The sequence below is a fragment of the Xenopus laevis genome, chromosome 1L (assembly GCF_017654675.1).
Source record: "Xenopus laevis strain J_2021 chromosome 1L, Xenopus_laevis_v10.1, whole genome shotgun sequence".
NCBI classification, from domain to species: Eukaryota; Metazoa; Chordata; class Amphibia; order Anura; family Pipidae; genus Xenopus; species Xenopus laevis.
Window position 1 is genome coordinate 117,942,766 of NC_054371.1, and position 25,016 is coordinate 117,967,781.

The 25,016-nt window shown below is 36.6% G+C and overlaps 1 protein-coding gene across 5 annotated transcripts in view; it reads right to left on the reverse strand.

Annotated features, from left to right (window-relative positions):
* Window positions 1-25,016, reverse strand: part of ptbp3.L (polypyrimidine tract binding protein 3 L homeolog) — a 98,710-nt gene that overhangs the window by 10,793 nt on the left and 62,901 nt on the right. For 4 of the 5 annotated variants that reach the window (XM_018256397.2, XM_018256403.2, XM_018256411.2 and 1 more), the window contains 10 exons: window positions 24,703-24,872; window positions 21,852-21,998; window positions 16,248-16,412; window positions 15,513-15,623; window positions 9,573-9,747; window positions 8,269-8,343; window positions 3,410-3,558; window positions 2,355-2,388; window positions 2,121-2,213; window positions 734-950 (listed from right to left, as the gene is read on the reverse strand). In XM_018256397.2, coding sequence (XP_018111886.1) covers window positions 734-950; window positions 2,121-2,213; window positions 2,355-2,388; window positions 3,410-3,558; window positions 8,269-8,343; window positions 9,573-9,747; window positions 15,513-15,623; window positions 16,248-16,412; window positions 21,852-21,998; window positions 24,703-24,872 — 1,336 coding nt within the window. The remainder of the gene's footprint in view (window positions 1-733; window positions 951-2,120; window positions 2,214-2,354; window positions 2,389-3,409; window positions 3,559-8,268; window positions 8,344-9,572; window positions 9,748-15,512; window positions 15,624-16,247; window positions 16,413-21,851; window positions 21,999-24,702; window positions 24,873-25,016) is intronic. The other variant, XM_018256402.2, reaches the window with a different exon arrangement.

Here is a 25,016-nt window from a genome sequence, read left to right on the forward strand (position 1 = left end):
CAGTCTGTGCCACTGTCCTTATTCTGGTTGCTAATTGCAGAATAATCTTTTAGACATTTTAAAATGATAAACAGAGGTTTGCCTAAAGGGCCCACAGAAGCATGTAGTATAGTATAAGATGATATGTAACTGTTGGGAGAAGATCTAAAACGTATTGTCTGTGCAAAATAAAAAATGATTCTAATATTGTTAGCCAAAAATGTAATGTATAAAGGCTGGAGTGAGCGGATGTCTAGCACTACCGAAGAGAACACAACTTCCTGCTATTAAGCTCTCTAACTCTGAGTTTGCTTTTGATCCTTAGCATGCAGGTCACATTCAAAAGCAACAGTCATACCCCATGTGCCGCCCCACCCCCCTTCCAGAGAGCTGCAAAGCAGGAAGTAGTGTTTTGGCTATTATGTTTGACATTCAGTCCCTCCTGTCTTTATACATTACATTTTTGGTTAGCTAACTACCATAATGAAAAAAATTCTATCTTGCACAGCCTATCTATTTATTTTTTATACTGAACAATTCCTTTAAAGGTATGATAGTAATTTGATTTTAAACAATAGTCTAAGAAGAGTTGACATATAAGCAATGTGGTCTAGCAAGGAAATCTCTTAAAAAATGCTTTACTTACACAAATTGTATTTTAGCTATACTTTCTATAATGTATTTAAAAAAGAAGGTGCACTTATAGTACACCAACTAAATAAAATAGAGAGGAATGAGTTTGCTGGAAACATACGGAATGTTGGATAGATGCAGTGTGGCAGAGGGAGGAAAGATATTTTGGAAGTTCTTTGAGCCTGGCTTCTTAAAACGGTGCAGTGGACTGTTTGTGTAGTCCTTAGTTAGACCTTGGTCCTCATGTCCCTCCCGAGGAAGCTGAACAGCCTGGTGCTTTGAGAGGGTAATGCGAAGAACTCTTCCATGAAGTCTTTGTCCGTTTAGATGACTCATAGCTAAAAAAGACACAAAAAAGGGGTTGCCATTCAGATAAAAGATATACAAAGATTAAAAGCATATATAAAGATGTTTCCTTTTCACATGATTAAAGGGCATCTATCATATGAAAATTGTTTTCCTTACCAGGGAAGCAGGCCAATAGAGCAGGTGGGGGAAAAAATACTATTTTCACCAAAAATGTTCATAGCAGATGCCCATGTTTGGTCACTTAGCTCATCATTATGTGCACGCATGTGATATGGGAGTGGTCGGCATCCGACAATAACTCGTATATCATAATACATTATCTATAAAAGATTCTTACCAAACTGCCACATATCTGTAAATATTGCCCTTTTATGATACCACCATTTTGTGATGGTTTGTTTGCTCCCACAGAGATCACTTGACCAGAAATAATGCAGTTCAAACTGTAACAGGAAGAAATTTGGTAAAAAAGACACAACTCTGTCCATTCATTGGCTGTAAGTAACAAAGCATACATGTGTGCCCTTGGTTTGTGTGTGAACACAGTGAATTGTATTAACTGGGGGTAACCCATAGTATTTAAAATGGCAATTTTATTTTTAGGATTATCTATTGGCAGATACTAATAAAAAATATTTTTATGAAAATGGTTTATTTAGATAAAGCGGTGTCTTGCATTTGGGCTGTTTTACGAGTTTATATATAGTATTTTTCTAGAGACCTGGGGTATAGCTTCCCTTTAACACAACAGAGAATTTAATCTTTGCAAAAATGAGCAAGAAACAATCCCCCGCATTTAACTAAAAGGCACTAAGTTTGCCCAGGAGCCGTAACCTATGGCAACCAATAAAATGTTTGCTTTTAAACAGGCGACTAGTAAATGCTACTGGGATTAGTTTAACCTACAATGTACAACAAACCATAAGGATGCTGCACTTGAAAAATATTTGAACATTTGAAATGCAGAAGCGATGATTTCCTTAAGTGCGTTTGATTCATGTTTTCATGCATCATTGAAAACTTTTAACTACCTTAATTTAAAATACTATTGTACAATGTTGAATTAGTGTGTGTGTGTGTGTGTGTGTGTGTGTATAGAGCACTTGCAAAGGGGTGTTTGGTCCATAAGTAATTGGTTTACAAGTGATCTAGAGAAGTTTCACAACGTAAGAGAGCCTCTACAGTGAACAAATACCTACCAAGTTGTGCTTGGGTTGCATCTGCCATCTGCACCAATGCATTTTCTTTTTTGTTGAATAATATCTTGACACGCTGAACATCTCCATAGACCCCTTTATACACAATCAGGAATTTTAATACACTTTTATTTATACAGTGTGTACAACACAATTTTCTTAATATAAAAACAAATACTGCAAAGATGTCAAAATTGAAATCCGTAGTTCAATGAAGAACAGATTTAAAGAACTTACCAAACAAAATAAACAGCCCGTGAGGGAAGATAACCTGTGAAATTAATAAATAGTTATAAGCAAGAGGGATTTTTATTTGATGCAATTTTATTTTATTTGAGGCAAAATCATCAAAAGACATACAGCACTGTTCCATAAAATGAGCACACAAAAACTCCTTTTTTAAAAATGCCACCTGGCCCCTGCCTGCCTGGGGCCGCAGGTCTAGTCCTAGATGATTGGCACATACACAAAGACTTTCCAGCACATTCACTGAACATGTAGGGAAAGGTGTAGATGAGGGTCTGTGTCAGATTCAGAAGGGTACATGTAAGTGCAAGGTAGTAGATATATTATTATATCTGACATTATATCATACAGCACCAACATACATGCATGTTAACCCTTTATAAATATTTGTTTATAGTAATAATAAGACAAGCCCTTAGGAATTAATACTGACAACAGAATACCTGAAGGGGCTTACAACCAATTAGTTCTTTGCACCATCATACAATAATGTATTATGCATACCATTGCTTTGATTTTATAATCACTATGGGATGTTTTAATTAAAATATGATAAAATGTTCGATGAAACTATGGCTCCCTCTAGTGGCCATATCAGAGACTCCAGCATGGAGTATGGAGAACCCTATCTTGTGGCCATAAATATTAAGTTATCTTAGAAGATACATAATGCACTAAATGCAGTAATGCAACAGAGGTGATTGATTACAAAGGAGCACCAAAAAACATAACCTTAAACTAAAAAAAATGAATTCGTATTTATCTAGAGGAATAAGATTGTATCTAGACAGAGCCTCAGAAGGCCCCTTCATGAATGTTACTATAAATTCTATTGACTACTTTATAATATATTCAATACTGACAATAATTTGGTGTGATAATCCTGTAACTAATCTCGGTACAGAATGTTTGCTCAGCAAAAAAGCAGCAGTGAACTGTAAAGAAACAGTGATGATACATAGCATATCATTGATATGGTGGCACTTTACAGCTCTTTAAATTAAGTTCTTGCTGTATATTTCTACATGCTATAAAATGGGACTTACATCAGGGTTTAGGTTGCTAACCAACAACACAGAATGACCTGGAATTGCAGTCATTCCAGGGATGGCCATTCGCCCAGTGATGGCAGAAGTGGTAAGAGCAAGAGGTCCAAGTCCTGGTAAACCTGGAACTGAAAGTCCTGTGGAGAAAACTTTATTCTTAAGTTTAAAAATGATCTTTTAATAACAAACATACATTTATTATAATATAAAATTCTGCAAACGTTTTAGGATACATTGGTTTTAACTTTAGATAATTAATTCAGTGAGAAATCCAGCATTTCAATTCTAAAAGTGTGTAACTTATAAGCATGTTGAAGTGTCAAGGTGGGCATACACAAAGACCTGCTTGTCTGGTGACATTACCCAACATGTGGACTACCCACAGGGTGAGCCAAAGCTATAGATAGATTGTTTGGAACACAGACCAATACACACACCTGCTGGAAGAGAAAGGGACATCAATTTGCCAAAGGATTTTCTAACCTGCTCAATAGATAGATATCTGGCCATTATTCAGCTACATATCAGATAGTCAGGTCTCCTACATGGGCCAATAAACTGCAGATTTGATCAGGAGAGGCTCAATCAGTGATATTTATCAGTCCATGTATGTTTACCTCAAGCCAACCAACACACTTTTGAAATGAAAAATAGCAAGTATCTAGCTTGAATACGCTGAAAACTTGCTACGACTATCATTATAGTTAAGAGAATAAATGGTCTATCTATGCATCATGTTATTGATCTGTCAAACAGAAATTGGTCAACAGTGACTCAACCACCACAGCAGAAATTGAAGCGTTTCACTGTACTTGGAGCAGATGAAAGCAAAGGTAAGGGAAATAGACCAAAAAGAAAATTCCCAAGATTCTCAGGGAGGTACTGTTAATGTACAGCTGCAACTACAGCTACCTGAGGACAGCAATGCTCAAATGGGAATCAAAAGAGCTGATCTGGGAGTAAAAATAAAAATATTTTGCACTTTCACATCAACAGTAGCAAGAGCCTGCTGTAGGTCCCGTGATGACATCTTAGGGCTTTTGGAGACTTCTTTTAGCATCTTGTGGTCTACTCTCGGGTTGAACTTGCTTGGACGCCCAGACCTGGGCATGTTGGAAGTTGTTTTCAAAGTCTTCCACTTGTAGACTATTTTCTGGACAGTGGAATGGCTTGAAATTATTTTGAAATCTTTTTAAATCCCATACAGATATTATATATATATATATATATATATATATATATATATATATATATATATATATATATATATATATATATATGTGTGTATGATGTACCGAATCCAGGATGCGGCCTTTTTCAGCAGGATTCGGATTCAGTTGAATCCTTCTTCCTCGCCGAACCAACTCCTAATTTGCATATACAAATTAGGGGCGGGGAGGGAAATCGGGTGTCACAAAACTAGGAAGTAAAAGATGTTTTCCCCTTCCCACCCCTAATTTGCATATGAAAATTAGGCTTTGGATCGGTATTGGGCCGAATCATTTGTGAAGCATGTGGGGGTTCGGCCCAATCCAAAATAGTGGATTCAGTGCATCCCTAATTTTTATATATATATATATATATATATATATATATATATATATATATATATATATATATATATATACACAAATGTATACAGATCAGCAAATTCCCTATTGTGCCAGACTGTAATTTATCTAAAAGATACAGCAGTTGTTACTGCTGCACTCTCGCTAAAACTTCTCCTCTAGCCTGTCCACCTTGCATATGACTTCAGCCACTTTCTTACTTCAAATGGTGCACACACTCACTCCTCCTTCACTCTTGCTGTCTTTCCTTCCCTCTCAGTTCCCATTCTTGCACCCTCTGCCAATGCACCCTCAGAGTCTCTATTCCTCTTCCACTCCCCCTGAGTCTCTCTCTCTCTTCCGCTCCTCCTCCATCTCTGGTCACACTAACTCAAGAGTCTCTCTCCCTCCTCTGTCTCCGGTCAAGCTCCCTCTGTCCCTCCCTCCCACCCTCCATCGCTCTCTGGTTTTGTTCCGCCTGCCACAACCAACCTCCATCTATCAATCTCCAATCACTTACAATGTGTCTTGCTTACTCTGTCCCACTGGCCCAGGTCCCTCTCCAATCTTCTGCCCTCTGCCTCTCCTACTGGCACATCCACCATCCTCCTGTATGTATTGCTCACTTTGCTGCTTTAACCTTCTGTTCTTCTCCCCCTTCTACTCTCTGTTAATCACTGGTGTTGTTCCCCCATGCACTTTCCAACCTTTGTGTTTCCTTTCCCATTCCACCACTGCAACAACCTGCAGCAATATAGCATATATGGCCAGGATGCCACAAAAGTCAATTATATCAAAAGAGGACAAAAATGCAGCTACAACACAGGTACAGAGGGACTACAGGCAGACACAAGAATAATAATGAAAAGCATAGGTGAATAAAAGGGGTATAATCTGAAGTGTGGCATTGTGCATATTACAATAGAACAGAGGCAGAAAGCTACTTGAGGACACAGCACATAGAAACAGTGTAGATTATAATTTAAAAAATATATATAATATATAGAATGTTTTAAGAATAGTTAGTCAAAAAATTTAATCTTATGCCAGACAGTGGCATAACTAGAGTGCACCCTGCCCCCCTGCAAAAAAATCTTCAGTGGGGCCTGGCGCACTCCGATTGCTATCCTCCCACCCACTTCCCATCCCGCCCACCACCCCACCCTGACTCTGCCCACTCAGTGCTGACTTGAGTCCCCTTGCCGCAGGTAAGGGCAGAAATTTTTCTTATTGGGTATAGAGGAAGCACACCCTGCAGTCCAGGCCCCCTGTTCTCCGGGACCCCCTGCGACTGCGGGGTCTGCTTCCTCTATAGTTATGTCACTGTGACCAGATGTCTTAACATTATTGCCAGAACACTTCTTCCTGCTTTAGAGCTCTCTTGGTTTCCACTGATTGGTTACCAGTCAGTAACTAATCAATGGCTTTGGGGGGGGGCATATGGTTCATAACTATCAAGTCATATTTATTGTCATCTCTTCTACATACAAGAAAAAAATGCATACATAATGAGATGAAATTATTATGTTCCTTTCCTGCCCAAGACCATATAATATATATATTATACACTCACAAAACAAGCATATACTGTGTTAAAGAACAAAACATACATCAATATACACTTAAAGCTAAGAATATATAAATTAAATACAAAGAAGAAAACCCATTTTCCAACTTCCACTCCTTTATTTTGACACAAGGCTATGTCTTTTTTTATACCATTTATTTGTGCAATCACAACCTTATCTAAAAACTGTACAACCACAATTCACATTATTTATTGTTATCATCCATGTATTGTGCAATAAAGTGCACATCTATTACCTTTTTCTCACAACCAATCAATAAAGTGCATAACCCATAATATGTGCAATATAAACAAACCCCTCCATCCATGAATCTGACCTGCATGCTAAGGATCAGTTGCAAACTCACTGAACAGTTACGTCCCATGTGGCCCCTCTTAAAGTTGCTGACTAGAGTTAGAGAGCTGCAAAGCAGGAAGTAGTGTTCTGGTTATTATGTTAGACATTCAGTCACTCCAACTTATATAGATTACATTTTTGGCTAACTAACTATACTATTAGAAACATTTTTTGTTTTGCACAGCCTATTCATTTATTCAGTTTTTATTTAAATACTGAACAGTTCATTTTAGGGGGAGTTCTAGAAGCCATTGCTGCTGCTTACAGTTGCCCTTACAGCAGATTCAGAAAAGCTAAAGAAAGGAAAAAAATATTTTGGATAAAGAGAAGAATAAAAAAAATATCCTTCAAGACTAGGGTTCAGCAAACTGCCAGTTCCTAGAAATCCAACCTCGATCAAACATTTGATCATTTTCTTCTGTATGAGATTTACATTTTGCATGGGTGGGGGAGTGCAGGCATTTCTATTTTTAAATACTGTAATTAATTCAATTTGTGCTTACTTGTGTCAAACCCCATATGCACTCCAACTCCATACCATATGTTGGCAATTTAAACTAGCTTTAAAGTCACTGAAATATCAAAGCCCAAACAAGTTATCTGAATTCAGATACAGTATCACTGACTGATCTGGATGGTACCAGATATTTGAGGTTCAAAAAAGATGGAGTAATTTTGTTGCACAAAGAGTGTGATATTTTTAAGGCTATTTTCTCATTCAGGATAAGGTCAACAACTATCTTTTCTTTTTTTACTCAAGACTTTGGCCCCTACCCACAATGGGCACCAATTCTCTTTGACCAATCATATTTCAGCATTTCACATGGTATGACCAAAAGTAACAAAACAAATGCCAAGGGGTTTTCAAATGTACACACTTGCCATCTGACCAACTGGGATTTAATAAATATAAAATGTAATTTTTAATTGTCATCTTTAAAAATCGGCCGATTTTTAAAGATGACAATTAAAAATTAAATTTTATATTTATTAAATCCCAGTGTGCACCTACTTCTTGGATGAATGAATAATACGGCAGTGTATTGGTAGCACCTGGGTAATTGCAACGTAATGGTGTGCGGAGGATCTATGGACCGTGTGTGTGTGTGTGTGTGTGTGTGTGTATATATATATATATATATGTGTGTATATATGTGTATATCAGTTTGTTTGTCAGTTATTAGGTACCCATGTGTGCAGTAATGAGGAATATTTTGTTGCTTTATTGAATACTAAGAATGGGATGAACTGGATAGCAGGAGCATGACAATTGCTAAGCTCAAGTTAAAAAACAAACCAGTGGTGCAATTTTTCTTACTAGAATTTGAAAACTGACTCGACCGTGCCACTGTCCAGTTTCACTGTATGTCTTGATAACACTTACCTGCCTGAGGAAAGCCAATAGCTGGTGCAAACCCTGCAGCCCCTGCATATGGGGAGGATATAATCCCTGGAGCACCTTAAGAAAAAAATTAAGAAATAGATGCAATAATACATTTATGTGGAATGAATACAATACAAACAGTTTCCAAACAGATACTTTTCTTATATAAAAGGGAATCTGTAATCTGCAAGATAGCAAGCTAATTATATGGTGAGAAGAATGCATAAAATGTCAGTGTGGTTGCTTGTATGGTTTTTGTAACAATCTTGTTGACTGGGTCATTCTGATATTTTAAGTGTTTTTTTTTTTGTCGTATCAATTGACACTTGGCTTGTAATATTTCCACTATGCAAACAAAGAAAAAAAAATGACAAAAAATGGTTGTAAAGGTTTTACATTTAGTCACAGTTCAATCTGATAATTAGCCGTACAATATCTGTGCAACATGTCACTTCAGAGAATGGAGTGGGGGAAAAAATGCTGTCTTTCCCGACAAAGTAGCTACAACTGGATTTATTCTCTCACCTAAAGATTAGTAATCTGCCTGTACAAATGAGGAGAATGCCGATATAGTATGTTGTCCAAAATTATTCAATAAGTATACTGAGTAATATCGCATTGTTTCCATTTTCTCAGGGGACTTCATCTAACTGCGGTTTGCAGTGCTTACGCTTACCAGAATGAACTTGTTGCTTAGCAACAAAGCATGGTGCATTTTATGTATAAAGTGGATCTTAATGCTGCATAAATATAATTCAGAATCATTCCATTAAGAAGGTGTTATGTCATAAATACAGATCTGCTCATTCAGTACATAGTCTCTTTCTCCCAAAGACAAGTTAAGTTTTTTTTTTGTATAATGAAGAAATAAGATTCATGTGGGTAAATCTGTAACGTGTAATGGATTCTTTAAATAATTGGATCTTTCCTATAGAGTTCCCTAAAAAGAGATCTGAAGAAACTGTCATACACCCCCTATGACGCTTCTTACAGTACATAAAATATGTACCAGCCAGGGGTACTTATTTGTAGACTGCTACATCTCTCACAATTATGCATATGTATCAAAAAAGCAACTCATAAGTAACGCATAAGTAAACTACATATTTAAATTGTGGAGTGAAGTTGAGCACTTAAAATAAATGCAGAACAGTAAACCATATTGCGTACAATTAACTGAGCCACTTATTCCCCCTGGAGAAGAGCATTTTTGTTAAAGTGAAAAACAGATGAATGGTATTTGCTGTCAAAAACACCCTCAGAAAATACACAGAACATGTTTCAATATCAGTTTTAGGCCTTACCAAAAGCTGCAGCCATTGTGGTATCGAGAGAAGGTTGTCCATCTCCAGTAGGTAGATCAAGGCGTGTGAAGTCTCTGCTCTTGTCATTGTTGTATTTGACATTAAGGCTAGTCAGCTTGGAAAATTCAATGCGCAGAGTGCAGCATGCATTATATATATTCTGTCCATCTAGAGCCTGCAGAAAAAAAGTGAGCATTATATTTATAAGAAGTTAAGATGAGAAAAATTGTTGTTAATAAACAAAGTTGTAAAAATAAAGTATGTGTATGTATCTGCATGTAGAGGGCGAGATTGTTCAGAGGGGAGAGAAAAAATAGAGTAAACATGATTATTTCCAAAATAGTACAGAATTTAATTGAAAATAGAAAGTGGAATTTGAGCCATACATTTGGGCCAGTGTACGATAAACTCGAAAATCTAATTCCAATTTTTTAAAAAACTTCAATCGAATTTTAACAATTCCCTAGTCGAATTCCCATAATAAAACTGGAAAATTTGAATTTTCACTTCAACCCTTAATAAATCTGTCCCTATGTGTACTGTATATTTAGAGTGGGTCCTTAAGCACAGATCTTCCCTGCTAAAGGGCTGTGTTTGCCTTGGGCTGGTACGGAAGACCAAGACATAATGTACAACATTTCTAGCCTACAAATTTAGTTAAGCTTTAGTTAACCTTTAAAGGTTAAAAAAAAATTGGTTGTGTGTACTGTATTTAAAGTGATACCGACGCTAATAAACTACGTTTTAAAATATGAATGTACATTAAACGTTACCTATAGGCCATGTTTATTTTTGCAGAGAGGTCTGTTTTTGTAAATAATCTGTTTTGCCAACCTCATTGTCCCAACTCAGCCTGTCAGTTAAAGTTTCTAATGCTAACAGACTTATGCTGCACAAATATGGCAGCCCCCCATAGACCAGCACGAGGAGTCAGATGGGTAATGTAAAAGCGTTGAGCAAATACCTATACTTTATGGCTACTTAAAAAAGTAGTGTAGCGCTATAGTAAATTGAGTGCACCTTACTCTACTATAAGCTTCACTCCCCAAACATATGCTCCGGATGAGACCTTAAAACCTTAGGGGGTGAGCCTTCGCATCAAGGTGGAAGCAGGGTGTAGTGCAACTATAACTAATCAGGGTGCAAAGAATTGGGCACCAGTGGTTCTTATAACTTAACCAAATAACAGATTTATTAAGCACAGTATACAATCCTCAGTGGAGTGTACATAGATCAGAACATTGCAGGATCATACAGTACATTGAATAGGCAGTACTCACAACACCTTTGGTCAGTATGATTCTCCTCAGAGATAGGAACAATACATGCAGCTTTGAGGAGGTACACCCAGCTTTCAGCCTTTTCCCTAAGTGGAACCTGAGGGGAATCTATCTACCCTAGGTCTGTACACTTAGTCCCTACTTCTGGGCAATGAGTACCCTGGGATCTTAATCCCACTACAATCCTCGTAGGAGCCTCAAGCTGCTCAGTTAAATAATCTGTCACTCCTAGCGTGATCTATAAGGGTGAGTAGCCTATTCTTACTAGACCTGACCTGTCTAGGTTCCACTCGAGCTCTGCCTCCTGCACAGGCTAGAGCCAGCACAAAATGGACCCTGAAAGTATGGCTCCAGAGCCTTTTATACTCTAACACAGTGCCATCTGCTGGTCACTGTGAGAAATAGCAAGAGTCAACAGTACCCCTCCCAACTCTATTTTAGGACCCAATTAGGTGTCCATAACATGGAGGGACTGCCTGCACAAAATACTAGGGGTGGATATTTTACACATCCCTACAGTAGCAAACAAAGCCAATATTATGATAGATGTAAAAATGGTTACATTTCTGGTGTCAGTATCTCTTTAATGTATATTCGTGCATGCTGGTACCTGTAACTAAAGTAGGCCCACAATTGTGGCCACAGATGCGTTGCCACATACTTGGCACATTAATTGCCAAAGTTCTTCATAAACATTTAACTATGTTTTAAAGTATATTTTTTTTAATTACAGTGAATGATTTATTTTGACATTTTAAATTACACTGAACCCTTTCATCAAAAAGATATTTATATAGGTGCCAATTACTCTGTCATAAATTCAAGCTTTAAACAGCAAAATCATAAAATGTGCTGGCTAAGCAAAAAACTCATATGAGTGTAACACTAACACTTTATCTGTATGGTTAAGCTTTGGGGAAAGTTAGATATCTATAGATATATATATTTGCTATACTTTTTGTAACGGACTCCCAAAGTGGTCTGACAAAAAAGCATGTTTATTATCCGTGTTAAATAATGTCTTAAAAGTTTAACAGTTTGGTAAAATCCATGAAATTAGGCAGCAGCAACTAATAAAAAAATATATCAAACAGTAAGCTTGACAACTTTACAAATATAGGTGTTTCTCGTACTCATGGCTACTATTGAGCAAAAGAGCTTGAATTAAACAAAGTTAGCACAAGAAACCTTCTATGCAGAGTTAAACTGGCCAAAGTAACAGATATTCTCCAAGTGATGGACCATTCCCACCTGCTCTTAGTACAATAATTGCAGCTAGCTTGTTAATTGACACAGCAGTTTGTTTGTAATAATACATTCAGGTGTAGTAGGCTTTATCAGACTGTTATAGTATATATGTGGCACTTAAAGGAATTGTTCAGTATAAAAATAAAAACTGGGTAAATAGATAGGCTTTGCTAAATAAAAATGGTTCTAATATAGTCAGGCAAAATGTAATGTATAAAGGCTGGAGTGACTAGATGTCTCACATAATAGCCAGAACACTACTTCCTGCTGTGCAACTCTCTTGGTTTCCACTGATTGGTTACCAGGCAGTAACAAATCAGTGACTTGAGGGGGGGCACATAGGACATAACGGTTTGCTTTTGAATCTGAGCTGTATGCGGAGGATCAATTGCAAACTCACTGAACAGTTATGTCCCATATGACCCCCCCCCTTCAAGTAGCTGACTAACTCAGAGTTAGAGAGCTGAAAAGCAGGAAGTAGTGTTCTGTTCTGTTAGACATCCAGTCACTCCAGCCTTTATTTTTGCCTAACTAACTATATCAGAAACATTTTTTATTTTGCACAGCCTATTTATCCAGTTTTTATTTTTACACTGACCTGTTCCTTTAAGGCACAATTCATTTTAGTGGGAAAATTGTTGTTGTCCTGTAAAAACAGTGAATCTGTACCTTTGAACAGGTGCATAGTGAAAAAAATAAAAACTCTGAAATGATACACAACTGGTCTAATATTACCTGAGACGCATTTCAGGCTGATTCTGCACATGATACATATAACAGGTTTGAATGGTTGAATACAAAAATGAATTTGGGTTTTGTGTTTAATTTGCAAAGGACTTTCATTATACATCTTTTTATGTGTTTGTGACAGGTCCACTTTAAAAGTGGTATCTATTGAGCTGTTTACATCTTTTTCATTCCTGGCTTTGACCCCTGAAACAATGTTGTAAACCAGCAGATTAACAGACCTGGGTTTGAATTTACTCCTTACAATTGCAAATACATTTACAAACAACTTTGACATAATTTAACTTGTTTAATGAACATATTATAGAAATTTGCTTGGAAATCAATTTTCTTTCATTATGCAATTTGAGGAAATATCACAAGTTTGCCAAATAATTATCTCTTCCTACCATCTATTATAAAGTCTGCATTGAGACACAATCATAAGCAAATTGGAATTTTTTTTACGTTCCAGTGTCAACTGACAATAAAATAATGGAGGTGGTGCAAATCATCTTATTTTTGAGTAACAAATACAAAATAAATCCCTAGAGTCTACTCTTGTCTTCACCACAGATTTGATTAATAGTTTCCTTTGTTTTATTACCTTATGGGTGCAAAACTACAAAAAAAAAAAAAAAAAACACCACCACAACTTTATGGGATGCATTCATTACATTTTTACAGTGTAACTAAATTGTAAGATTCATTATTGGAAAAAACTCCATTTAACATTTAGTAAAAATGACAGCTGAACACCAAAGATGCCTATTATTAAAGACTGCAAGGCAACTAGCATTAGATATTTTCATTTACTACTCTGTAATAAACCTGAAGGAAACATTAAATCATGTTACTATGTTGCCTAAGCAGACCACCCCTTTCAGCTAATTAAAATGGAGGTCTGGAGTTGATCAAGGTTTTTTGCCATTATTCTTTTCGAGTGGCATTAATTTTGAGTCTCTGTCTTCTACTTTCGATATTTTTTTGCTAAACCAGACATCATGTTTGTTTTAACACTTTAATGGTGTGTGGCAGCACAAATGGATGCAGCTTTTAAAGATTTAAATTTGGACAAGTCTTAAGTTTTGTTTTCTGTTTTCAAGCAAAGTTTCTGTTCCTCCACAATAAGTGATTACATCCAGCTTGATTTAAAACAGAAAGGAGAAAAAGAGCAGGGGCCACAAAGTCTTCTAGGCAGTTTCCTCAGTTATTTATGGCTGTCAGGATTTAAACACTTATATAAAGGAGGAGGTGATGTTAGAAAATGAAGGACGGAGTTCTTCACCAATTGTAAAGAGTCCAGCTAATTTATTGTACAGTATCTAGATAGAGTGTGAAAATCCAAACTTGATGACCATTCTCCAATTGAGATTTTTATCTTCTATACCCTTTATTAGCGAAGTTACTCTTCTGCACTAGATATTTTAAATGGGGCCTTGTCAGTGCTCCTGAATATACAATTATTTAAATACTCTTTAAATACCTTCCTGTTGTGGACTTGCATTGCTTACTATAGTTAAGCTTATTGTCCACAAGTACTAATTTGTACTTAGTTTCATTAAGGTTTTAAATGGCATGCATATTTCTAAATCCCAAGTGCATAACCTTACATTTATCAACACTGAATCTCATCTGCCACTTAACTTCTCATATTGCCAGTTTATCCAGATACCCCTGTAAGGATGAAACATCCTGCATGGAATTAACTGGCCTGCATAATTTTTTGTTATCAGTCAACAAAGGTACATTGCTTGAAATGTCCCCCCAAGCCATTAATAACCATTAAAAACTGAAAAGAACCGTGATGTAAAACCCTACTCCACAGTGGCATAACTATAAAGGAAGCAGACCCCGCAGTCACAAAGGGGCCCAGGGAAAAGGGTCTGCTTCCTCTATAGCAGCTATCTTGCCTGGAACTAACAGGTGCCTGCAGCGAGTAGAGTAGATGTGTGTCCACATCAGCACACTTGCATCAACTTGTCCTCACCAACGTGTCCATGTGCATTTATACATCACTTATATAAATGAGAAATAATAATTCTGCCTGATTACATGACTAAGCAATGGGCACAGTGGAAAGACTTGTGTTTTACCCAGGTTTACATAACATGGTTTGCAGTCACAGTTATTCCACGACAACCGTCACGACTACAAATGCCTTGCCAACATGTAAGAGTTTTTGCTTGAGCTTTCATTGCCCACAAATACATTTTTTTGTACTTCAGCTAGATGTGCCAAGTGATACAGCAGCTCTAAAGCGGAACAACAATTCTTTACCAATTGCTCACCTCCCAACCTGTGCATCAGCATACCTTCAATCAAAGCTTTCATGGCTTTCTACAATATATGACTAACATTAATTTACATTTAATGGCCTATATAATTGCTGAAACTTTTCACAGACACTAGTTAAGTATAAAAGATGCAGATGTATTTTACAGTGTTTGCACAGTCATTGTGACTTATCTCAATGTTGCAAATAGGTCAGCAATTGTACAGCAGGATCCCAATGCCCTTCAGACACATTCATTACTGAGAACCATTGTTTACTAGGCACATCATTACACAAAGCTGCTTTGTGCCTCTGATAATGCAGAACATATGGCTGCCAAAACTCAGGGATAACAGCAAAACATGCAAATTAAACCCAAAGACTTATAATACAACAATGTCATGCTCTTACCACTTTGGCATGATGTGCATTCATTGGATCAGCATACTGAAGCAAAGCTTGGAACTGGTTATTCTTGGTAAATGTGATGATCTTGAGAACAGTTCCAAACTTTGAAAAGATCTGCAGTGTTGAATCAAAACATTTAAAAATCTGTCAAGAACAAATCTTTTCAACACATCTCATTAGCTTAAAGAATCTAGAGAGTTAAAGCTTAATCATAACATATTATGGACTCAAAAAGGCTAGACCACAAGGTAAAAAAAAGGCTAGAACCTGCTTATGAATGTCATTACCTGCTGGTATGTTCCCACCAATACAATGTGGTACAGTTAATCTTTGGACAGAGACAACTTTTTTCTAATTTTGGTTCTGTACATTACCACAATGTATTTTAAATGAAACAACTCAGATGCAGTTGAACTGCAGACATTCAGATTTAATTCAGTGGGCTGAGCAAAAAAATTGCATAAAAATGTGAGGAACTAAAGCCTTTTTTTAACACAATCACTTCATGCATTTAAAATTCATTGTGGTAATGTACAGAACCAAAATTTAAAAAAGTTGTCTCTGTCCAAAGATTTATGGGCCTAACTGTATGTAGCCTTGCATTCTAAATCAATGCTACCCTCACTAGGTAGGTAGGTAGGCTACAGGTTTTGCAATTTATTTAGAACGGCAATGAAAAAACAAAAACATACCCTAATTAGACAATAAGTAATAAATAAGTGCTAATAAGTACTATACCTGATGCAGGACTTCCAATGTGACAGGATAAAAGAGATTTTCCACAATTATTCTGAGGACTGGACTATGTCCTGGAATGACCAAACCTTCACTTCCAGGCACAGTTGTGAGTGTCAGACCACCGGAGTGGACAGCATTCACAGCTTGCAATGCAGCTTGTGCTCTCTGCAATAAACAAAATCAATTTGAACACACAGGTTTGAAGTTTCTGTTTTTATACACAAAATGCTTTCTATGGCATATATGGTTCAACCAAGAATTATCTAATCTACTTGATTATTTATTTCTGCAGTAAGTAGATATGTTTATGTAATGATTAATGGGTTTATCCACTCCTCCCCAGTGAAGGCCACTATTTAATGCCTCTAAATAATTTTATTTCAAATTGGCTTCATAAAAAATTGATCAACATAAAAGCAGGGCAAAATAAAAAGTGCATATCCACTCCATTCTTAAAGGGGAACTATTGCGAAAATGAAAATGTAATATTAGCTTCAGCATACTGAAATAATAAACTTTCTTAATACAAACAATTAAAAATTCTGTACTGTTTCTGAAATAATCAAGATTTTCTTCACTATTCCTCTCTCAGCATCTTTTTCTCTTCATTCTGTCTTCATTCAGGAGTTGGGTGTCAGATGAATGATTCAGTATATCTTATAGAGGGCTCCTTTTGCCTAGAAGATAATGTCATCTCGCAATGGCGCAAAATTCAAATGTATTTAAAGTGGACCCGTCACCCAGACACCAAAATCTGTATAATTAAAGTCCTTTTCAAATTAAACATGAAATCCAATTTCTATTTTTTATTATCATTCATTATCATTCGTAGCTGTTGTAAGCTCATTTAAAAATCTCAGCTGTCAATCAAATATTGTCTGCCACTCCTCTATGCCCTGGGCATAGAGGCGGGGCAGACAATTACTTTCACTTTCCATTCAGCACTTCCTAGATGTCACTGCTCTCCACATATTCCACCGTTCTCTTAGCATTTAATTGTGTAGCCAGGACATGGGGATGGACATCGGGTCCCCCATTCTGGTGCACAAACAATATTCTGAGATGATGCAAGGCTTTCCTTAATAACAGTGTCCACAAAATGGCAGCTGCCTGCTTGCTATAATTTTGAAATCCCAGACTGAAGGACGCAAGATTCAAATAATTTATACAGTATAATTAAAGTTAATTTTGTTTGACTAATGTGATAAAATAGGATTCTGAATGATTTTTTTGGGCGACGGGTCCTCTTTAAAGGGGCTTTTGAATGAAACTCGTTGCCCGTTGTTAGGTCTAACTTGTTTAGTTCCTGGGTGCTTATTCCTTGTGAATCCTGCTTGTTTGTACTGGTATTGACCATTGCCTGCCTGACTATTCCAAACTCTTCAATCCTGAGCCTAGCCTGTCTGACCTTGCTTGAACTCTGCCTATACCGACCCGGCCTGTCTGACCTTGCTTGAACTCTGCCTGTACTGACCCGGCCTGTCTGACCACGCTATTCTATTTGGTTCCTACTGAATCCTTGGTAAACAATCATGCCCCTTTGCTAGTCCAGAACTCTTGCTAGGCTCCTCTCTTAGTAAGACCTGGTGGCATCCGATTACTGGAGGGCTCCTTCCGAAGTGAAATGTGCCTGCTACAGGCGGAAGCGGAGCCAAGACCAGGGAGCCTAGCACTTGTTCTGGATTTAGGGTGCCGATCGTGACAGATTATTTCAGAAACAATGCAGAATTTTTAATTGGTTGTATTTAGAAAGTTTCTTACTTTAGTATGAGGAAGCTAATGTTAAATTTTTGTGATAGTTCCCCTTTAATGACCCCATAACTATTCAGTGACCCCTTCAGCGTCTGTTTATTGATGAAATATTTGACATTGTTTATGGAATGAAAGAAGTATATAGTGTGAAATTTAACATCCTAAGAACTAAAGGTCATCAAAATGGTAAACTGAAGGTGCAAGGCCATAGGGTTATCCTTCAAAATATAAGTTAAGCATAGAAAAGGGTATAATTTTTCTACTTTGTAGAACAAAAAATGGCAAAGTTCTGAAATTTGTCTAATCATCTGAAGAGAAAAGAAATTGCCAGAGGAGAGCTCTGTGATCATATATCTTCCCACCACAGATTTGGAAAACAATGTGTAATCATTGTATGAATGCACTCTTTTGGCAGAATATGGGAGATTTGCTATGTTCATGTATTCTAGAGTATTGCAACATCCACTCTAATACAGCAAATAACACTGATTCAATGGCATACAATTGATCTTTTCTGTAACTTACTATTTTGACAAAATTAAATCAGAGAACCATTGCGAGTAGTGATGTTTTTTAGTAAACAAACAGTACTTTTTGTCTATAAAAAGAAGGCTCACAGGAAGTACTGAATATGTTTATATTTTTAAGTAGATAATAAGAAATAATACTAGGAAGAGCATGACACAAGAGCTCTGGTGGATATAAAACATTGCAAAGAAGTGTTAAAATGACCAATACATATCATGTTTTGCTTCTGATTCCCACAAAAAAAATGCTGGAAGAAGGCAGTACCCAATAATGTATTATTGATGTATCATTATTAAATGTTGAGCCTCCATTATTTATACCCCTTTATTTAAAAGTTATATATAAAATACAATACTGTTTTACAGATATTTATTGTGAAATTCATATTTTGTCATTTGTGGAAACAGGAGAATAAATACTGAAGAATACTGAAGCATATAGACTGGTGCCTTGCCAAAGCTCCTAAATCATGCTTTGATTTCCACTAAGCCAAATGGGGAGCCTAAATACCTGAAATTGTGCTGCACAGCTGCCAATGGTGAGGAAATGCAGCTCTAGCAAATTTCATGCAATTATTGCCTGAAATCATTCAGAAGTATTGTCTGGAGCCACAAAAGATCACAGGGTGAGAAAAGCTACAGTCAATAGGCATGTCAATTTATTAAAGAGATCCTGTCATCCGAAAACGTGTTTTTTTCAAAACGCATCAGTTAATAGTGCTACTCCAGTAGAATTCTGTACTGAAATCCATTTCTCAAAAGAGCAAACAGATTTTTTTATATTCAATTTTGAAATCTGACATGGGGCTACACATTTTGTCAACTTTCCAGCTGCCCCTTGTCATGTTATTTGTGCCAGCACTTTAGGAGAGAAATGCTTTCTGGCAGGCTGCTGTTTTTCTTTCTCAATGTAACTGAAGGAATCTCAGTGAGACATGGGTTTTTACTATTGAGTGCTGTTCTTAGATCTACCAAGCAGCTGTTATCTTGTGTTAGGGAGCTGTTATCTGGTTACCTTCCCATTGTTCTTTTGTTTGGCTGCTGGGGGGGGGTGTTATCACTCTAACTTGCAGTACAGCAGTAAAGAATGATTGAAGTTTATCAGAGCACAAGTCACATGACTTGGGGCAGCTGGGAAATTGACAATATGTCTAGCCCCATGTCAGATTTCAAAACTGAATATAAAAAAATATGTTTGCTATTTTGAGAAATGGATTTCAGTGTAGAATTCTGCTGGAGCAGCACTATTAACAGATTCCTTTTGAATTATTTTTTTTTCCCATGACAGTATCCTTTTAAGCATGCCTCAAATACTTTGATTGCATATTGATAGCCCAGGTTGAGGCTCTAATTCTTAATAAATCATACCACCCCAAGGTATGTTTCCATAGGGCAGATGGATGCCATCTCTTCTTTCCACATAAACTTTGTCCCAGGAATGGCTGGGCACAAGCACAGTCACAAACTTTTAAAGTAGAACTAAACTGTCCACAAACATAAGCCCCAATTCACTGCCCTCCATCAACCTCCTCCCTGAAGAGTATATTACAAGGAAAAAATGTCCCTGTTTGTAAAGCAGATATTCTTCAGATCAGCTCATCAACATGGAGCTTGCTGGCACTTGAAGATAATCTGGGGTTAGCTTCAACTACACATTCTCCAGCAAGCTCTGAGCTGGTGAACCTATCAAAAGAAAACCCAAAGGTACTAAAGATGGGGTTAGTGAACTGTGCTACTCTGCAACTATAGATTAGGTTTACAAACAGGGACACATTTCCTTGTAATAGACTGAGAGGGGGCAGTGGATGGGGTTTTTTTGTGTGTGGTGGTTTAGTTTTCCCTTAAGAGAAAAGTCACTGGAGGGTGCCCGACAAATCAGCACCCTGTGATTTTCCCTGCACTACAAGCAACCAGCAGGTTTTTTTTAGAAAATCACTGTAAATGGCAGCAGGGCACTCTCGTGCCATTTCTATTCTGTATTCTTGTTAGATATTGTAAGACTCAGTTTGTTAAAAATCTAAAAGCGTTGTGTAACTTGCTGGTGCTATATAAATAAATGAGGATGATGCTGAAATGTATCAGAATCAAGTTAGAAGCATTAGTGACAATTGTCAGTTTGCTTTTAAGCACTGCTATCTTATAAGACATTCAGCTTGTGAGGCCACAACAGGGAAGGCAGATGTGTAGTAGACTGCCAGAAAGTGACTTGTCTAACAGGGACACTGTTTGAGGTGCCAGGTACAATTAGTGTCAGCTTGCAAAGTTTCTGCAGTAATTTAACTAGTGTGAAAAAACTGCTGTGTTACACAGGCCATATACATTTTTAAATGTCTTAGGACAGTGATCAAATTTTAAATAGGTAAAGCACTGTGAAGCACAAAATTCTAAAATCCTGTAATATGATGCTTACACAGTAGCCTTTCGGGAAGAAAAGTGGTTATGAAATACCAAGACAGAAGGTACATTAGCCTCTTTTTCCCTAAAGCATATCTAGCAGTTAGCTCATAGTTTCTAAACCACTTTGTTACTGCATTTGTTTTATGTAGGAGAAATGTTGCTATTATCATTATTCTTTTTTTTATATAGCACTGACACAATAAGCTTTCTTTACAGAGATTATACATCATTCACCTCATCCCCAACCTGGTGGAATTACCACTAGCAACAACCTCATGTTGGAAAGTTTACACATTATAAGCAAATCAAATTGGCTGCACCAAAAACAGCATATTTTTCATAACAAAAAGATCAGAAACACGTTTTATTATGTGCTAAAATATGACTTGGAAAGCCCCATGTGTCCCAAGCATACCAGATACAGAAAAATATAGTTTTATGGAGACTTGCAAAAAACCCACAGCAGTATAATACGGATTTTCATTTTTAAAGCAATGTGCCAGAAAGTAGCATGCTTTAGACTACATACTGGAAATTGCCACTAAAATTATATTTACACAGAAAACCATAGAATAGATATACTGATTCAAATGGGCAAATATGTATTTCTACTTCAAACTACCAAACTGCAAAACTATGCTAAATTTAGCAGCTGTTATAATATTTCTGAAATCTTCTCAAAACTTTCATTTTGATACATCTCATCTCCCACATTTCCTTAACTGTCCAGTTTGCAGCATTACATATGTAAAATGCCGTTAAGCTTTTGGATACTGTAGCCTAAATAAATTTGGTATTGTGCTCAGTCCATATGTATTTATTGAATTGTGGATTTGGACATTACAATAATTCTTGGAGATATTTTTGTAAAATATAGAAATAAACATCTGTGCATGATTAATAATATTTTTCACTTCATGTTACTTACAGCTTGATTAGGGAGGTTGTCTGTTTTCAGTTCTCTGTGATTTGAATACTGAATATACACAGGCTGACTGCGGACATGAGGGGGAACAGGGGTGTAGTAATTCACCATACTGACTGCTGCTTCTTCAGATGCCATCTCTAAAAAGGCCTGAAAAAAATTGAATCAGTTATAAAAACAACAGCAAGAATGTAAAGTGCAATGATTTAAGGCTACCAAGACATTACAGTTATTATTGACATCTACATGCATTAATGCTTCTGTAGCTTAGGTAATATGAAAAGCACGTTATAATATACAAGACTAAAACAGATTACATAAAAAAAAAATTTTGTTTAGATAATTGTTCCCTATACAGCTCAAATTCATATTAAACCTATCCTTTTGTTTCCACCAATACACTTAAGGATATCCACATTTCACCCTTGCTGCCCCTGCATCCAGTGCTTCAGCTTAAATAATAATTCAAAACAACAAACAATAAAAAATTAAAACAATTGCAAATAGTTGCTTTTATAAATTCAGGCTGCATTCACATTTGTGTTACCGCAACTGCAGTTGCGGAAATATGGAATTCTTTACCATAAAAGGTTTAAATAGTGGAATACCAAATTAATGTTTTTGTATATGGTTTTCATTGATTTTCTCAAAAACCACATTTCACAGTGATATGAAACTGAACTCTTAAAGGAGAACTAAAGCCTAACTAAAGAAGTAGTCTAGAAATGTTGTACATTACATTTGATTATATATTTGCAGTTATGATAATGTGCCTCCAAAGTGACTCCAGTAGCTCCCCATCATCTTTTCTGCTAAATCACTGTACATGGTCTGTGCTACTGTGAGCTACATAAGCTTAGGGGCAACTCACAATACACTATGTATACAGAATAGAAATGTTACAATATAAGGATGAATAGTAAGTAATTCATACAGATAATTAATACATGGCATCACAGAAACCAATGCAGTTAGAATCAGAATTTAATAATCAGCCTTGTAGTAGCATCTTATATTTCAGACAAACCTCATATTCTGCTTGATAATTTGTGACGGCCCCTTAGCTAAGCTTCTCATCAGTTGCTCAGAGCCCACTGAGCATGTGAGTGTCGCAGACACTTTCCAAGATGGTGACCCCCTGTGAAAAGTTTTAAGTCCTGGATCATTGCTGCTATTGAGAAGCTGAATCTTTGGTGCAATAAGTTTAGTATATCAAATATGGCATTTTTAACCATATTCATTTTTAGGGTTTAGTTCTCGTTTAAAAGGTCACTATACCTACAGGAATATGCAATCTGGGACCATGCATTGTCACTGGATTAAAAAGAACCTAGAAAACATGGTCTCTCTAATTTTCCTGCCAATGATGTAGACTCATTTCATTAGCAGGGAGAGGGTTAAAAAGTATTACTGTTTAAGCCTTGTCTAAGTAGCCATTCACTCACTGGCACCTTTGTCACATGCTGCTTATTGAACAGGGTCATAAATGTTATTTTCCATAGTACTCAAATGCCTTCATCCATAACCTATTATAAAAGCTACCATAAATATGTGCTAGCTTAGGTATTTTCCTGTAGTAAGCACATTATACCATTTTCCAGCACAGGCCATCCTCATGAAATCCAGACCACGTAGAAGACCTTGGAATTCAACTTAATCCTGGACCTGCTACATTACCAAAATATTTAGATACTCTATATATAGGTCTTTAGATGCTCTGTTTCTTAAAGGAGAAGGAAAGCTACGGAGGAATTTTATTGCCAATAGATTAGCTGCAATAGTGCAAGCTAGAATGCTATATTTATTCTGTAGAATGTTTTACCATACCTGAGTAAAAAGCTCTAGAAACTCTCTGTTTGTTTAGAATAGGAGCTGCAGTATTAACATGGTGTGACATCACTTCCTGCCTGAGTCTCTCCCTGCTCTGGGCTCAGATTACAGTAGAGAAGGGAGGGGGAGGGGGAAGAGGAGCAAACTGAGCATGCTCTTGCCCAGGGCAATGAGGTTTAAGCTGAAGGCAGGAAGTCTGATACAGAAGCCCATGTGTACACAATAGAAGGAAAGAAATGCTGTATTTCTTTTGACAGGGGACTCAGAGCAGCACCACTTTGGGGGTTTACTGGTATATTTAGATGGACCTTTCTGATAAGGCTTACTTAGTTTTAACCTTTCCTTCTCCTTTAAAAATCATCATAAAGGTCAAAAAGCAGCAAAGCCTGTATTGTATATATGGATATATTTGCTATATATTGCACTGTCCCATGGACAAAATCTACAGTTTGGTACATCCTGAAAAAGACAGAAAGCACTGGTGAACTCAGCAATGCAAAAAGACCTGGACATCCACAGAAGACAACAGTGGTGGATTTCCACTTTTACACATTTCTCGGCAGCAGGAGGTTCAATGTCCCTACTGAACATACACCCAAACACAGAGCAACAATTATAATTCGCTATATTAACTTTGGGGCATCTCTTTGATGTTGCTGAGAAATGCATCAATAAATGCATTACATTTCTAACAGCCTGGAAATTCAGTAACCATGTTTATAGAGCGGAATGTAAACAGGCAACACTACAGTAGGGAAAATGAAACATTTTATGCTGAAGGGCAAATTTTAGGATTCAAAAAAAAAATAAAAAAACAAGTCATGAAGTAAAGCTGCCATATACATGTTATAGCCCAACAACACAACTATATATCAATTTAAACTTTATTATAAAAGTTGCTTGTACTTAGAAATTAAATGATTATTGCTAAAATGATTTAAAATAAGATTTATTTATATGAAATATATTACTGCCATGCAAAAAAATCCAAATTTTTTTTTAAATGATTTAAGAATTAACATACCTGGCTTTTTCCTTTCAACATTAAAAGATTGGTAACTTTGCCAAAAGGTAGACCTAAAGAGATGATCTCAGACTCTGTGACATCATTTGGAATTTTTCTGATGTGAAGGACTCTTGATGGAGAACAGGGGGAACGGTCTCCTTTAAACTTTTTGTTGTCGTTCCCATTAGCTAGAAAGTGAAAGAAACACTGTGTTTAATAGAAAATACTGACTAATTTGTACTGATAATCTATTTTTAATGGTACCAGTGGTGGATGGTCAGCTACAAAATTCACTGTTTCTAGAATTCCTTTTCAAAGCTGCATATTATGGC